The 15,000-nt window shown below is 41.9% G+C and overlaps 1 protein-coding gene across 1 annotated transcript in view; it reads left to right on the plus strand.

Moving 5' to 3' along the window:
* The window catches only part of slc6a13 (solute carrier family 6 member 13), a 47,739-nt gene that overhangs the window by 2,435 nt on the left and 30,304 nt on the right, over positions 1-15,000 (plus strand). Inside the window, exon 2 of the mRNA XM_067437241.1 lies at positions 13,652-13,852. Within this exon, the coding sequence (XP_067293342.1) occupies positions 13,652-13,852 (201 nt within the window). The remainder of the gene's footprint in view (positions 1-13,651; positions 13,853-15,000) is intronic.

Genomic DNA, 15,000 nt, shown 5'->3' on the forward strand with positions numbered 1-15,000 from the left:
AAAAGTGACTTTATAATATAATGGTACAAAATAAATGCAGTTCATTCCTCAAACAATCCTGAAAAAATAAATATATTACACTGTAAAAAAAAATTCTTTAGAAAAAAAGTTACATGGTTGCCTTAAAATTTTGAGTTCATTGAAATTGAAATTTTGAGTTAATACAATGAACATTTTTTTTTTGAGATTCGACAACCTTTATTAAAATATTATTACAAGATTTAGTAAGCATATTGGGTAATTGTGTGTTTTATTTCTGATGATGCAGTGAAACATGCCAAATAGTGCTATTTTCATGATTTATCACATTGTTTATGTGGTTCAGATACAATAATATTTTGAGTTTCAACTCAAATTTTTAATTTCAATAAACTCAGAATTTTAAGGCAACCAGTTTACTTACTTTTTTAAGTTAAACAAACAAAAACTAACAACAACTTTTTACAGGGTTTCCACAAAAAAAAAAAAAATGAAGCAGCACAACTGTTTTCAACATTGATAATAATCAGAAATGTTTCTTGAGCAGAAAATCCTCATATAAGAATGATTAGTGAAGGATCATGTGACACTGAAGACTCGAGCAATGATGATAAATTCAGCTTTCATCACAGGAATAAATTACATTTGAACATATATTCACATTGAAAACACTTATTTTACATTGTAATAATATTTCACTGTTTTACTGTACATTTGAGTGTAATTTCTATCAAAAACATGAAAAAATGTGTCTATAAAATGTATTTATTTTAGAATTACTTCATAGTACAAGCTGTTAGTTATATCATAATGTTGTAAGATCATTGTCCAAACTTGTGAACATGGTAAAAAAGAAGAAGAATGAATTGCCTGCAAAGCAACTTTATTACTTCTAAAAATGTGCAATTAATTATTTTTGCTTTGCATAAAAAAGGTAATCAAAACGAATGCAGACGTATGAGGAATTTCAGTCATGCATCTACACAAATCTGGCAGTGTGTGAGATATGTAGACCTTTTCAGCTCCAGTTCCTTTGGGATTTTTCCACTTGCATGTTCAGATTCACATACATACCCCATCACAACATATGTTATTCTGCTCGTATAACTGAACAATAAGCCACAAAAGCACAAAATAAACGATTTAATTCCAACTTGTTGATTGTTAACAGCTACACACGGATTACGAATCAGTTCAACAAACAATAAGCTGAAGGTCCTAAAAGACACGAGTGTGGTTTATAGACACTTCTGTGGCGTTTGTGCCATAATATGAGGATTATGATGATATTTTCGCCTGTATGTTCCAGCTTTGTGTCAGCAAGCTGAGATATTTACTGAGCTGGCAGAGATTCAAAACTGCATTTGTCCTGCAAGTATCTACATGCATCAAGAGCTTATTTCTTATCCTCCAAATTGTCGTTGGATTTGCTCTTTTATAGCTCATGAGATTTTGAGAAATCTTCATATTGAGACACTTTTGAGTGCTCAAATCTTGTCAAATTGGAGCACAGATATTTTTGAGATAAGTAAGAATCGAATAAGATAAGTGAGAAGCAGAGGTGGAAAGTAACGAATTACATTTACTCGCGTTACTGTAATTGAGTAGGTTTTCTGTGTACTTCTACTTTTTTAAGTAGTTTTAAAAATCTGTAATTTTACTTTTACTTAAGTACATTTTGATTAAAGTATTGTAGCCTACTTCGCTACATTTTAAACCACATCCGTTACTGAGTAAAAATAAATCATTAATGCAAAGAGAGGAGGAAAAAGACCGCGATCCGGAAATGACTAATATTGAATAGAGGGCGCGGGGCGCGGGAGAGAACATGTCTATGTACTGTCTATGTACTGTCTACTACATACTGTCTATGGAGAGAACATGCGCGCAAATATCAGATGTAGACGAACAAGACGTCAGTGACGCAGACCCAGGTGAAAGCAAAACGCCGTCGTGAACTCCTGGCTAGTATGGAAATACTTTGGATATAGAAAAAAATAATGTGGTGTTGTCCTGGAGGATATCAAATTTGCACAAAATGTGGATGCAAATGAAGAAACACATAGAACATGTTCGGGCACACATCCCTCTGTGCAAATAAAGGTATGTTTATAACTTAGGCTGATTGATTTCTGTGACGCAGAGGGAATCCCGGAATCCAGTCATGAACATTAACTTTACATTATAACGTAGATTTGGTGTAATACACGCAAACTGGTGGATGAACGAAAAACTCGAATGTAGAGCTGTAGGCCTTAGAAATAAATCAAATCGCGACATGGTCTGTGAACATTAAAGCACAACATTTGTAACGCTTGTGTCCGGGTGAAAATGCGGATAGCTCACTTAATATATCTGGAGTGGATGCAAACACGGAGGCGATTGACGTCAAACAGATTGCGCTTTATTTCCTGCTGAACTCTCATCACAAACTCCATTTCCGTCCACAGCATTACTCAATAAAACAAAATAACTGACTGTTAGCAACAGAAAAACAGAGAATAATCCCCACACATGGGAGCTCAAAACTCAGTGCGCACATACACAAGATGCAGAACTCGTTTTCAGGGAGCGCGCGCAGCTCTTAAAGGGGCCACACTATATTTCTACTCGTTACACATTGAATGCTGTATGAATATATGATCTGCTTGTTCTCTCTCTGTGAATGAGCTGCTCCGTCTACTACATATGGACTCTATTATTCTTAAACATTTTTACGAATTAATGATAAAAATAAGTTTTTAATCCAATTCATAATAATTTATTGAATTTAGTTTATTAGACATGTTTTATTGAAATTTTGATAAACAAAATAAACAAATGGTTTTAAGTTTGTTATAATAAAGCATTTGTTCAACCAAATAAAAAAAGACCAATCTTCTTCATTCATTTAACATCATTTTAACAAGTGATAATAACCATCATTTAATAATAGGTACAGTAAATGTTTAATTGATGTTTTCTGAGATAGTTGTCATATCGTGAAAATCTCATTCTATCACAACCCTACAGGGGAGAGTCCCCCACCCCACTGTTAAAAAAGTAACTAAGTAACTTTTACTCTGAGTACATTTTAAATGAGCTACTTTTTACTTTTACTTGAGTAAATTTTTAGACCAGTAATTTTACTTGTACTTAAGTAAAATTTCATTGAAGTAACAGTACTTTTACTTGAGTAGAATATTTTGTTACTCTTTCCACCTCTGGTGAGAAGTAGATTTTTTCCTCAGAAGTAACATCTGAGAAGCAGGAGACTTCAGGTCGGTTTGTGTCTCATTTATGTCTAGGAGAAACAGTCGAGATATTAAAGAGATCTGTGCATCGTTCTTCATACTTTTTGTATCTTTGGGAATACTGAGCACAGGTTGAGACATTTTTGAGATCTCTTTTAAAACTCTAGTCTAGACATGTGAGATTAGTAGGTATTTCTCCAGGAGAAAACATCTGAGAAGCAGGGGACTTCAGCAGGTCAGTTTGTGTTTAATTGGTGCCTTCAAGAAACAGTTAAGATATTAAAGAGATCTGTGTGGTGTTTTTCTGTGTTTTTTTTGGGGGGGTATTGAATTGAGATATTAACGAGATATACACTATATTGCCAAAAGTTTTGGTACACCTGCCTTTACATACACATGAACTTTAATGACATCCCATTCTTAATCCGTAGGGTTTAATATGGATTTGCAGCAATAGCTGTTCTATCGGGTTGAGCTCAGGACTCTGTGCAGGCCAGTCAAGTTCCTCCACACCAAACTCGCTCGTCCATGTCTTTATGGACCGAAGCTTTGTGCACTGGAGCGCAGTCATATTGGGACAGGAAGGGGCCGTCCCCAAACTGTTCTCAAGTTGGGGGCATGAAATTATCCAAAATGTCTTGGTATGTTGAAGCATTAAGAGTTCCTTTCACTGGAACTAAGGGCAAAGCACAACCCCTGAAAAACAACCATACACCATAACCCCCCCCCCCCCCCCCCGCACCAAACTTTACACTTTGCACAATGCAGTCAGGCAAGTCCCGTTCTCCTGGCAACCGCCAAACTCACACTCGTCCATGGGATTGTCAGACTGAAGCGTGATTGGTCGCTCAGATAACACGTCTCTCTGCTCTAGAGTCCAGTGGATGCTGCTTTACTCCACTGCATCCCACGCTTTGCATTGCTCTTGGTGATGTAAGGCTTGGATGAGCTGCTCGGCCATGGAAATCCATTCCATTAAGCTCTCTACGCTGTTCTTGAGCTCATCTGAAGGCCACAGAAGTTTGGAGGTCTGGAGCTGTTGACTCTGCAGAAAGTTGGTTACTTCTGCGCACTGTGACCCTCAGCATGCGCTGACCCCGCTGTGTGATTTCACTTCGTGGCTGAGTTGCTGTCGTTCCCAATGGCTTCCACTTTGTTATAATCCCACTAACAGTTCAGCGTGGAATATTTAGTAGTGAGGAAATGTCAGGAATGGCCTTATTGCACAGGTGTCAGCCTATCACGGCCCCACGCTTGAGTTCACTGAGCTCCTGAGAGAGACCCATTCTTTCACTAATGTGTGTAGAAGCGTCTGCAGGCCTAGAGCTTGATTTATTCACCTGTGGCCATGGAAGTGACTGAACACCTGAATTAATCTCCTGAATTTGTAGGGGTGTCCTAATACTTTTGGCAATATAATGTACATGTTGATTTTTTCTTTAGCATCTTTGGGAAATCTGAGAAAAGTTTGAGGCATTTTTTACATCTTTTTAGAAACACGTTAGAGGATGAAATGAGAGTTGTTAACTTTTCCTCAGGAGAAACATCTGAGAAGCTGGATACTTTAGCATGTCCATTTACTCTAGTTACTTAGTTTCCTGTAGCTCAATGAGTAGAGCATGGCACTAGCAATGCCAAGGTCATGGGTTCGATTCCCAGGGAAAGCAAGAATTGACAAAAATGTAAAATGTGTTCCTTGAATGCAATGTAAGTCGCTTTGGATAAAAGCGTCTGCCAAATGCCTAAATGTAAATGTAAATGTACTCTCCATTTAAATCATTAGTGTCAAGAAACAGTTGAGCTATCAATGAGGTGCTGTTCTTCTGTCCTTTTTGTCACATGCCTGTCCTGTCTTGTGTTGCCCATGTGGTGTTTTGTTGTTTTGGGCTAGATGCTTTTGTCTCTGTATTGATCCCACCCCCCTTGTTATCTCGTTATTGGTTCATTTGCCCCATCTGTGTTCCCACTTGATTTCTTCAAACAACGGCCTAAATGAGCCTGTTAGCGCTTGGGAGATGGGAAGGCTGGGGATTTTTATCATTTTGGCAGTTTGTGGGGTTTACGTACAATTGTGGTGGTGGAGGAGAGTTATGGAAGGCTGGTCTTCCTCCTCTTGTCCTCCTCCACCTATCATCACAGACTGCCAGGTCCCCACTCCTCCGATGACCCCTTCGGGGAGAGGGAGGAGGAAGAGAAGGAGAGCTCCTTCTGTGATGTTCCGGTGGATTTAGTTCCAGTGGTCCCTGTTCTGGTGGATCTAGTTCCAGTGGTCCCTGTTCCGGCGGATCTAGTTCCAGTGGTCCCTGTTCCGGTGGATCTAGTTCCGGTGGTCCCTGTTCTGGTGGCTCTAGTTCCAGTGGTCCCTGTTCCGGTTGATCTAGTTCCAGTGGTCCCTTTTCCGGTCGATCTAGTTCCGGTGGTCCCTGTTCTGGTGGCTCTAGTTCCAGTGGTCCCTGTTCCGGTTGATCTAGTTCCAGTGGTCCCTGTTCCGGTGGATCTAGTTCCGGTGGTCCCTGTTCTGGTGGCTCTAGTTCCAGTGGTCCCTGTTCCGGTGGATCTAGTTCCGGTGGTCCCTGTTCTGGTGGCTCTAGTTCCAGTGGTCCCTGTTCCGGTTGATCTAGTTCCAGTGGTCCCTGTTCCGGTTGATCTAGTTCCAGTGGTCCCTTTTCCGGTCGATCTAGTTCCGGTGATCCCAGTTTTGGTGGATCGTGTTCCGGTGGTCCCTGTTCCGGTCGATCTAGTTACGGTGATCCCAGTTCTGGTGGATCGTGTTCCGGTGGTCCCTGTTCTGGTGGATCTAGTTCTGGTGATCCCAGTTCTGGTTGATCTAGTTCCGGTGGTCCCTGTTCTGGTGGACCTAGTTCTGGCGGTCCCTGTTCTGTTTGATCTAGTTCCAGTGGTCCCTGTTCCGGTCGATCTAGTTACGGTGATCCCAGTTCTGGTGGATCGTGTTCCGGTGGTCCCTGTTCTGGTGGATCTAGTTCCGGTGATCCCAGTTCTGGTTGATCTAGTTCCGGTGGTCCCTGTTCTGGTGGACCTAGTTCTAGCGGTCCCTGTTCTGTTTGATCTAGTTCCAGTAGTCCCTGTTCCGGTCGATCTAGTTACGGTGATCCCAGTTCTGGTGGATCGTGTTCCGGTGGTCCCTGTTCTGGTGGATCTAGTTCCGGTGATCCCAGTTCTGGTTGATCTAGTTCCGGTGGTCCCTGTTCTGGTGGATCTAGTTCTAGCGGTCCCTGTTCTGGTGGATCTAGTTCCAGTAGTCCCTGTTCCGGTCGATATAGTTAGGGTGATCCCAGTTCTGGTGGATCTAGTTCCGGTGGTCCCTGTTCTGGTGGTTCCAGTGGTCCCTGTTCTGGTGGATCTAGTTCCAGTGGTCCCAGTTCTGGTGGATCTAGTTCCGGTGGTCCCTGTTCTGGTGGTTCCGGTGGTCCCTGTTCTGGTGGATCTAGTTCCAGTGGTCCCAGTTCTGGTGGATCTAGTTCCGGTGGTCCCTGTTCTGGCGGATCTGGTTCCGGTGGTCCCTGTTCTGGTGGATCTAGTTCTGGTGGTCCCTGTTCTGGTGGATCTAGTTCCGGTGGTCCCTGTTCTGGTGGATCTAGTTCCGGTGATCCCGGTTCTGGTGGATCTAGTTCTGGTGGTTCCCGTTCCGGTGGATCTAGTTCCGGTGATCCCAGTTCCGGTGGTCCCTGCTCCGGGCGATCTAGTTTCGGTGGACCCTGTTCCGGTGGTTATTGTTCCGGTGGTCCCTGTTCCAATGGTCCGTGTTCAGGTGGTTCCTGTTCTGGTGGTCCCTGTTCCGGTCAATCTAGTTCCGGTGGTCCTTGTTCCAGTGGTCCCTGTTCTGTTCGATCTAGTTCCGGTGGATCCTGTTCGGGTGGTCTGTGTTCTGGTGGATCTAGTTCCGGTGGACCCTGTTCCGGTGGTTCCTGTTCCAGTGGTCCCTTTTTCATTGGTCCAGGTTCCGGTGGACCCTGTTCCGGTGGTTCCTGTTCCAGTGGACCCTGTTCCATTGGTCCAGGTTCCGGTGGACCCTGTTCCGGTGGTTCCTGTTCCAGTGGTCCCTGTTCCATTGGTCCGTGTTCCGGTGGACCCTGTTCTGGTGGATCTAGTTCCGGTGGTCCGTGGTCCGGTGGTCCCTGTTCCGGTGGATCTAGATCCGGTGGTCCGTGTTCCGGTGGTCCCTGTTCCGGTGGATCTAGATCCGGTGGACCCTGTTCTGGTGGATCTAGTTCCGGTGGACCCTGTTCTGGTGGATCTAGATCCGGTGGACCCTGTTCTGGTGGATCTAGTTCCGGTGGACCCTGTTCTGGTGGATCTGGTTCTGGTGGTCCCTGTTCTAGTGGTTCCTGTTCCAGTGGTCCTTGTTCCATTGATCCGTGTTCCGGTGGTCCCTGATCCATTGATCCGTGTTCCAGTGGTCCCTGTTCCATTGGTCCATGTTCCAGTGGACCCAGTTCCAGTGATCCCTGCTCTGCTGTTTCGTGTTCCGGTGGTTCCTGTTCTGGTGGATCGTGTTCCGGTGGTCCCTATTCTGGTGGATCGTGTTCCGGTGGACCCTGTTCTGGTGGATCTAGATCCGGTGGACCCTGTTCTGGTGGATCTAATTCCGGTGGACCCTGTTCTGGTGGATCTGGTTCTGGTGGTCCCTGTTCTGGTGGTTCCTATTCCAGTGGTCCTTGTTCCATTGGTCCGTGTTCCGGTGGACCCAGTTCCAGTGATCCCTGCTCTGCTGTATCGTGTCCCGGTGGTCCCTGTTCTGGTGGATCGTGTTCCGGCGGTCCCTATTCTGGTGGATCGTGTTCCGGTGGTCCCTATTCTGGTGGATCGTGTTCCGGTGGTCCCTGTTCTGGTGGATCGCGCTCCGGTGGACAATTCTAATTCCAATTCCTGAACTGTGTGGGCCACCCTGGTCTGTCCCGCCCCTCCCTGGTCTTGTGGAGCATCTGTTAGCCGCTCCGTAGGGAGGGGGTAATGTCACATGCCTGTCCTGTCTCGTGTAGCCCATGTGGTGTTTTGTTGTTTTGGGCTAGGTGCTCCTGTCTCTGTTTTGATCCTGCCCCCTTGTTATGTCGTTATTGGTTCATTTGCCCCACCTGTGTTCCCTCTTGATTTCTTCCCTTTTTAAGCTCCTTGTGTTTGTCGGATCATTGTTCTGTATTGTCTACGTCTCCAGTTTCCCTGTGATCATGTTTCCCTCGCGTTGGTATGTTTTGAGTTTGTTCATTTCTAGTTTATGTTTTCCCCCTCATGGGTTTTGTTTTCTGTTTGTGTGTGTCTTATTAATAAAGTCTTCTTTTCCCTGCATGTGAGTCCTTGCACCATTTTCTCTTGTTTATGACATGACACTTTGTTACTGCACCTTTGGGAAATATGAGCAGAGTTTGAGACATTATTGAGATCAATCCTGAAAGTATAAAGGGGATACTGTGTTTTTTTCTAAAGAGAACTTAAGCAGAAACTCAATTTGGTCTCTGTTTAAATTCCTTAAGATCTAGAAGAAACAGTTGAAACAAGCCATTTTCGCAACATAAATCTCTTTTGAATGCAGAGTTTGGTACCATCGAAAATGGTAGCTTGATTTGAGAAGTTTTGAGATATATTCTGAAAAGCATCAGAATTTAAAACAGAGACTATACATATTAAGTTATGGGACTGTGCAATAATATTACGTCTTTTTACAATTTTTCAAAATGTGTATGCCCTTCTTGTCAATATCTGTTTGTATTTACTGTATTTTTATGTAAGCATGTACAACTGAGGAGAAGCGCTAAATGTGTGCAATGACTATAAATGGTGTTCTATTCTATTTATGTCTTGATGTCACACATGGTATTTTTCTAATGAGAACAATCTGAGAAGCAGAAGGCTTTGTTTGCTCGTCATCTAATATTATCTGGGAGAAACAATTGAGATAATAATGAGATCTTATTTGTCATTTTTCTTTCCCATGGGAAGACAGCCCTCAGAAGCTCAGCTCTATAGGACTAATGTGTGATCTCATCTCTGGCCTAGTGAAAACTACAGTAAACTGTGATCAAACCGCCTCGCTCTGAGCTCATCTTCCAAACAAACCAGAAGCCTGTTCTGCCTCATGCTGCCAGTCCTTCATTCCTTCAGGTGTCTTGTTAATGCAAGAGGCTATTTTTACCAGTCTGGTTGTGCTTTTCGGTTTTCACTTACAACTGTGATACTGGCGCGTCCCCTCCCGTTTCTCCAAAAGAAATTGTGCACATTCTCAAGGCCTCTGGCTCTGTGGGACGTCCAGCATGCTTGTTGTTTTGAAGCCCCAAGCATGTGAATCAGACGTCTGTCCCTCAGAAACTTTCGATCTCCTGGGTCCTTAATGCTGGTTTTGTTTCAGGACTCAGATTTTACCTCAACTATTCCTTTAATGTCTTTGATCTGTACTTGATTTCACGGATCCACTGAACACACGGATGAGTCCGACTCGTTAATTCAAGCTGACAGATTTGAACACAGTGAGTGAGTCTTCTGTTTCTGCACACAGAGAGACTCTTTTCAGCAGTGCTGGGTGTTGGGTAGTCGTATCCCATAATGCTCGTGTGATCTGTCACTATCATGGCATGCATGGGGTCATGTGATGCTGTCTCCAGTAAAGCTCTAGAACAGGGATAGTAATGCTTTAGATGCAGTTACTAGGGTGCTGCTGTGTGTTTTTTAATTAGTATTTTAACATGTTGCTATGCAGTTGCTAGGGTGCTGCTGTGTGTTTTTTAATTAGTATTTTAACATGTTGCTATGCAGTTGCTAGGGTGCTGCTATGTATTTTTTAATTAGTGTTTTAACATGTTGCTATGCAGTTGCTAGGGTGCTGCTATGTGTTTTTTAATTAGTGTTCTAACATGTTGCTATGCAGTTGCTAGGGTGCTGCTATGTATTTTTTAATTAGTGTTTTAACATGTTGCTATGCAGTTGCTAGGGTGCTGCTATGTGTTTTTTAATTAGTGTTCTAACATGTTGCTATGCAGTTGCTAGGGTGCTGCTATGTGTTTTTTAATTAGTGTTCTAACATGCTGCTATGCAGTTGCTAGGGTGCTGCTATGTGTTTTTTAATTAGTGTTCTAACATGTTGCTATGCAGTTGCTAGGGTGCTGCTATGTGTTTTTTAATTAGTGTTCTAATATGTTGCTATGCAGCTGCCAGGGTGCTGCTATGTGTTTTTTAATCAGTCTTGAGTGTTTTAACATGTTTCTATACAGTTGCAAAAGCATTTTACGATAAGAGCTGTTATTTGTGTTGCTAAGGTGTTGCCATGAGGTTGTTAAGGAGTTTTGAGTTTTTTAACATGTTGCTAGGGTGCTGCTATGTGTTTTTTAATTAGTGTTTTAACATGTTGCTATGCAGTTGCTAGGGTGCTGCTATGTGTTTTTTAATTAGTCTTGAGTGTTTTATGTTTCTATGCAGTTCTATGCAGTTATCATGTTTCTATGCAGTTGCAAAAGCATTTTACGATAAGAGCTGTTATGTGTGTTGCTAAGGTGTTGCCATGTGGTTGCTAAGGAGTTTTGAGTGTTTTTAACATGTTGATATGCAGTCACTAAGGTTTTGCTATGTGGTTGTTACATGTTCCTATGCGGTTGCAAAAGCATTCTACAATAAGTTGTTTTGTGTGTTGCTATGCAGTTGCTAGGTTGTTGTTATATGGTTGCTAAGGAGTCTTGAGTGTTTTAACATGTTGCTAGGGTGCTGCTATATGTTTTTTAATTAGTGTTTTAACATGTTGCTATGCAGTAGCAAAGTCATTTTATGATAAGAACTGTTTTGAGTGTTGCTAAGGTGTTGCCAAGTGGCTGCTAAGGAGTTTTGAGTGTTTTTAACATGTTGATATGCAGTTGCTAAGGTGTTGCCAAGTGGCTGCTAAGGAGTTTTGAGTGTTTTTAACATGTTGATATGCAGTTGGTAAGGTGTTACTATGTGTTTCTTAAGGAGTCCTGAGTGCTTTTAACACGTTGCTATGCAGTTGCTAAGGTGTTGCTATGTGGTTGTTACCTGTTGCTATGTGGTTGCAAAATCATTCTACTGCAAGAGTTGTTTTGTGTGTTGCTATGCAGTTGCAAGGTTGTTGCTATATGGTCTCTAAGGAGTCTTGAGTGTTTTAACATGATGCTATGTGATTACAAAAGCATTCTACAGTAAGTGTCTTTGCAATTACTAAGGTGTTGCTATGTGTTTACTGAGGTGTTCTGGTTTTTTAACAGGTTGCTATTTGGTTGCGAAATCATTTTTTGTGTTGTGTTACTGTGCAGTTTCAAAGGTTTCAAAGTTGTTTTTTTCTGTATGGTTGTTGGGGTAAATGTTGTTATGGTGCTGTGTGATTGCTAAGGATTCTTGAGTGTTTTTAACATGTTGCAATGCAGTTGCTAGGGTGTTGCTATGTGGTTGTTAAGGAGTCTTGATTGAGTGTTTTAACAAGTTCCTATGCGGTCACAAAAGCATTCTACAGTAAGTGTTGTTTTGTGTGTTGCTCTGCAGTTGCTAGTGTGTTACTAAGTGGATGTTAAGGAGTCCTGATTATTTGTATTATGTTGCTAGGGTGTTGCTATATGGTTGTTAAGGAGTTTTCAGTGTTTTTTCATTTTGCTATACATTTGCAAAAGCATTCTACAGCAAGTGTTGTTTTTGTGTTGATATCCAGTTTCCAGGGGGTTGCTATGTAGTTGTTACGGCGTTTTGAGTGTTTTAACATGTTGCTTTGCAGTTCCATTGTGGTTGTTGAAGTGTCTTTGTGTTTTTATGCTTCTAGGGTGTTGCTATGTGGTTGTCAAGGAGTCTTAAAGGATTTTAACATGTTGCTATGCTATTGCTAGGCTGTTGCTATGTGTATATCAATGAGTTTTGAGTGTTTTTTTCATGCTGCTATACATTTGCAAAAGCATTCTACAGCAAGTGTTGTTTTTGTGTTGATTTGCAGTTTCTAGGGTGTTGCTATGTGGTTGTCAAGACAAGGAGTCTTAAAGGATTTTAACATGTTGCTATTCTGTTGCTATGTGTATATTACATAGTTTTGAGTGTTTTAACATGTTGCTTTGCAGTTGCAATGTGTTTGTTGAGGTGTCCTCGTGTTTTATTATGTTGCTATGCTGTTTCTAGGGTGTTGCTTTGTGGTTGTCAAGGAGTCTTAAAAAATTGTAACATGTTGCTAGTCTGTTGCTATGTGGATATTAAGGAGTTTTGAGTGTTTTAACATGTTGCTTTGCAGTTGCAATGTGTTTGTTGAGGTGTCCTCATATTTTATTATGTTGCTATGCTGTTTCTAGGGTGTTGCTATGTGGTTGTCAAGGAGTCTTAAAGAATTGTAACATGTTGCTAGTCTGTTGCTATGTGGATATTAAGGAGTTTTGAGTGTTTTAACATGTTGCTATGTGGTTACAATAACAATCTACACTAACAGTTATTTTGTGTGTTGCTATGCAGTTGCTGTGAGTGAGGGGTCTTTATGTCCTTTATGTCCTTGTGAGTTTTTTCACATGCTGTGTCCATAATAAGTCCTAACTGATCAGTTGTTTTGTGGCTTCTGAATGCACCAGTCACAAACAAACGTCAGGACAAAACATGCACTAATATCCTTGGAATTGAGTGGGTTGACCACATTTACACAAACAACCAGGCTTTTATGGTCAGACTGGTTTATGAAATGATCTGGGTGTGTTCAGGCTTAATATCTTCATGTTTTACGATATAAACGCTTTGGGGCTTTTAACATGAATGAAACACAGCTGTCTTTTGACTGATACTATCAATCTTTTAAAAAGAATTAAAGGGTTAGTTCACCCAAAAATGTAAATTGTGTCATTAATTCCTCCTGTGGTTGGACACCCGTCAGACCTCCGTTCATCTTCAGACACAGATGAAGATATTAGTGTTGAAATCCGCTTATATACTGATGGGCCGAAAACAAAGATTCGAACCGTTATGAATCAGTGAATCGATTTATGATGCCAAAACTGCTGAAATCACATGACTTTCGATTCACTGATTCATAACGGTTCAAATCTTTGTTTTCGGCCCATCACTATATAAGTCGTTATTTAGTTTTTTTGCTCACATAAACTCTTCTGGCCTCTTCATAAATGATTGTAGAGCCGCTGTAGTGAGATGGGCTTTGTAACGACGTCTTTAGTGCCTTTATGGGTCTTGAGAGAGGAAATGACATTGGTGTCAATGAAGGCCTTTCTGAGCCATCGGATTTCAACACTAATATCTTCATCTGTGTGTGAAGATGAACGGAGGTCTGACGGGTGTCCAACCACAGGAGGAATTAATCACACAATTTACATTTTTGGGGGAACTAACCCTTTCATTTGAAGTAATTACAACATTCATTCTTTAATCAGAATTGCCTCAAATGGTTAATTTTGTAGGTTAAACAGCGCCACTCTTGACCGATCACATCATTCTTCACTTTTGTTTTTCAACAGGAGAGAAAGAGATCACGACCAAAATGGACCCGTCTAACGGGCTGACCCGGCCGCTGGAGATCGTCCCGCAGACGGAGGTGAAGATGACGGACCGAGGCCAGTGGAGCAACAAGCTGGAGTTCATCCTGTCGGTGGCCGGAGAAATCATCGGATTGGGAAACGTGTGGCGCTTCCCGTATCTCTGCTACAAGAACGGTGGAGGTGAGGAAACCTAGAGGTTCACTCCAAAAAATGACTGTGGCGGGATTGAAGAATTATCGGTAACACTTTATGGGGAACACATATTCACAATTAACTACGACTTTTAACTCAATAAACTCCTAATTTACTGCTCATTAATAGTTAGTGGGGTAGTTTTTGTAGCGTTTAAGTTTAGGTATTGGGTCGGATTAAGGGATGTAAAATAAGCTCAGGCATTAATATGAGCTTTATAAGTGCTAATAAACAGACAATATCCTAGTAATATGCATGCTAATAAGCAACTAGTTAATAGTTAAAGGAACTGTATTTAAAAAATGTATTTCAGTTAATCACAAAATGGCCCTGATTTGTCACTAGACATGAAAGGTCCCGTTCTTCGCGTGTTTTCGAAGCTTTGATTATGTTTACAGTGTGCAATATAACATGAGTTCATGTTTCACGTGTAAAAAAACAGTATTTTTCACACAATTTGCTTATCTGTACAGCGCTGTTTCCTGTCCTAAAAACGGCCTGATGATTTCCTTGTTCTATGAAGTCCCTCCTTCAGAAACACGTAACGAGTTCTGATTGGGCCAGCGCTTCCCGTGTTGTGATTGGACAGCAGCTTAGCGCACTTTGCCCGGAAAGGTCCCGCCTCTTACCATAACAGGGCGATGCAAGCGCTGAATGCGCGCTCTTCTCCACGTGGGAGAGCAACAAGACCACGCCCCCTATTTTGCGTGTTCTTGTGGGCAGAGCTTTAGTCAACAAACGGTTCTAGTGACGTCATCACAGCAGGAAGTGCAGCGGTGTAGCCCAAACCGGCCGCTCGCTGTAGGCTTTGAAAGGGAACTTCTGTTAAATAAAATATCTCGCTTGGCATTGAACTTTGAGCTTTATAATTTTACAGGTATTATTTATGCTCTAGCAGCAACATTACACACTAACTAAAGTTTGAAAGACGGGATCGCGAAGAACGGGACCTTAAAGAAATCATGTTAATTTCAAATACTTCTATCACTGACAACCGGCCAGGATGATGTCCTTTTAAAAGTTGTTGTTGCAGCCCTCAACTGATGTTGATGATGTCATGTTGTGTTTTGGCCTGAAGCTCCGCCCTCCACCTATCGACCAATCATGAAGTCAGTAGTGTTTGGGGTTGCCAGATC

This window comes from Pseudorasbora parva, chromosome 25 (assembly GCF_024679245.1).
Source record: "Pseudorasbora parva isolate DD20220531a chromosome 25, ASM2467924v1, whole genome shotgun sequence".
NCBI classification, from domain to species: Eukaryota; Metazoa; Chordata; class Actinopteri; order Cypriniformes; family Gobionidae; genus Pseudorasbora; species Pseudorasbora parva.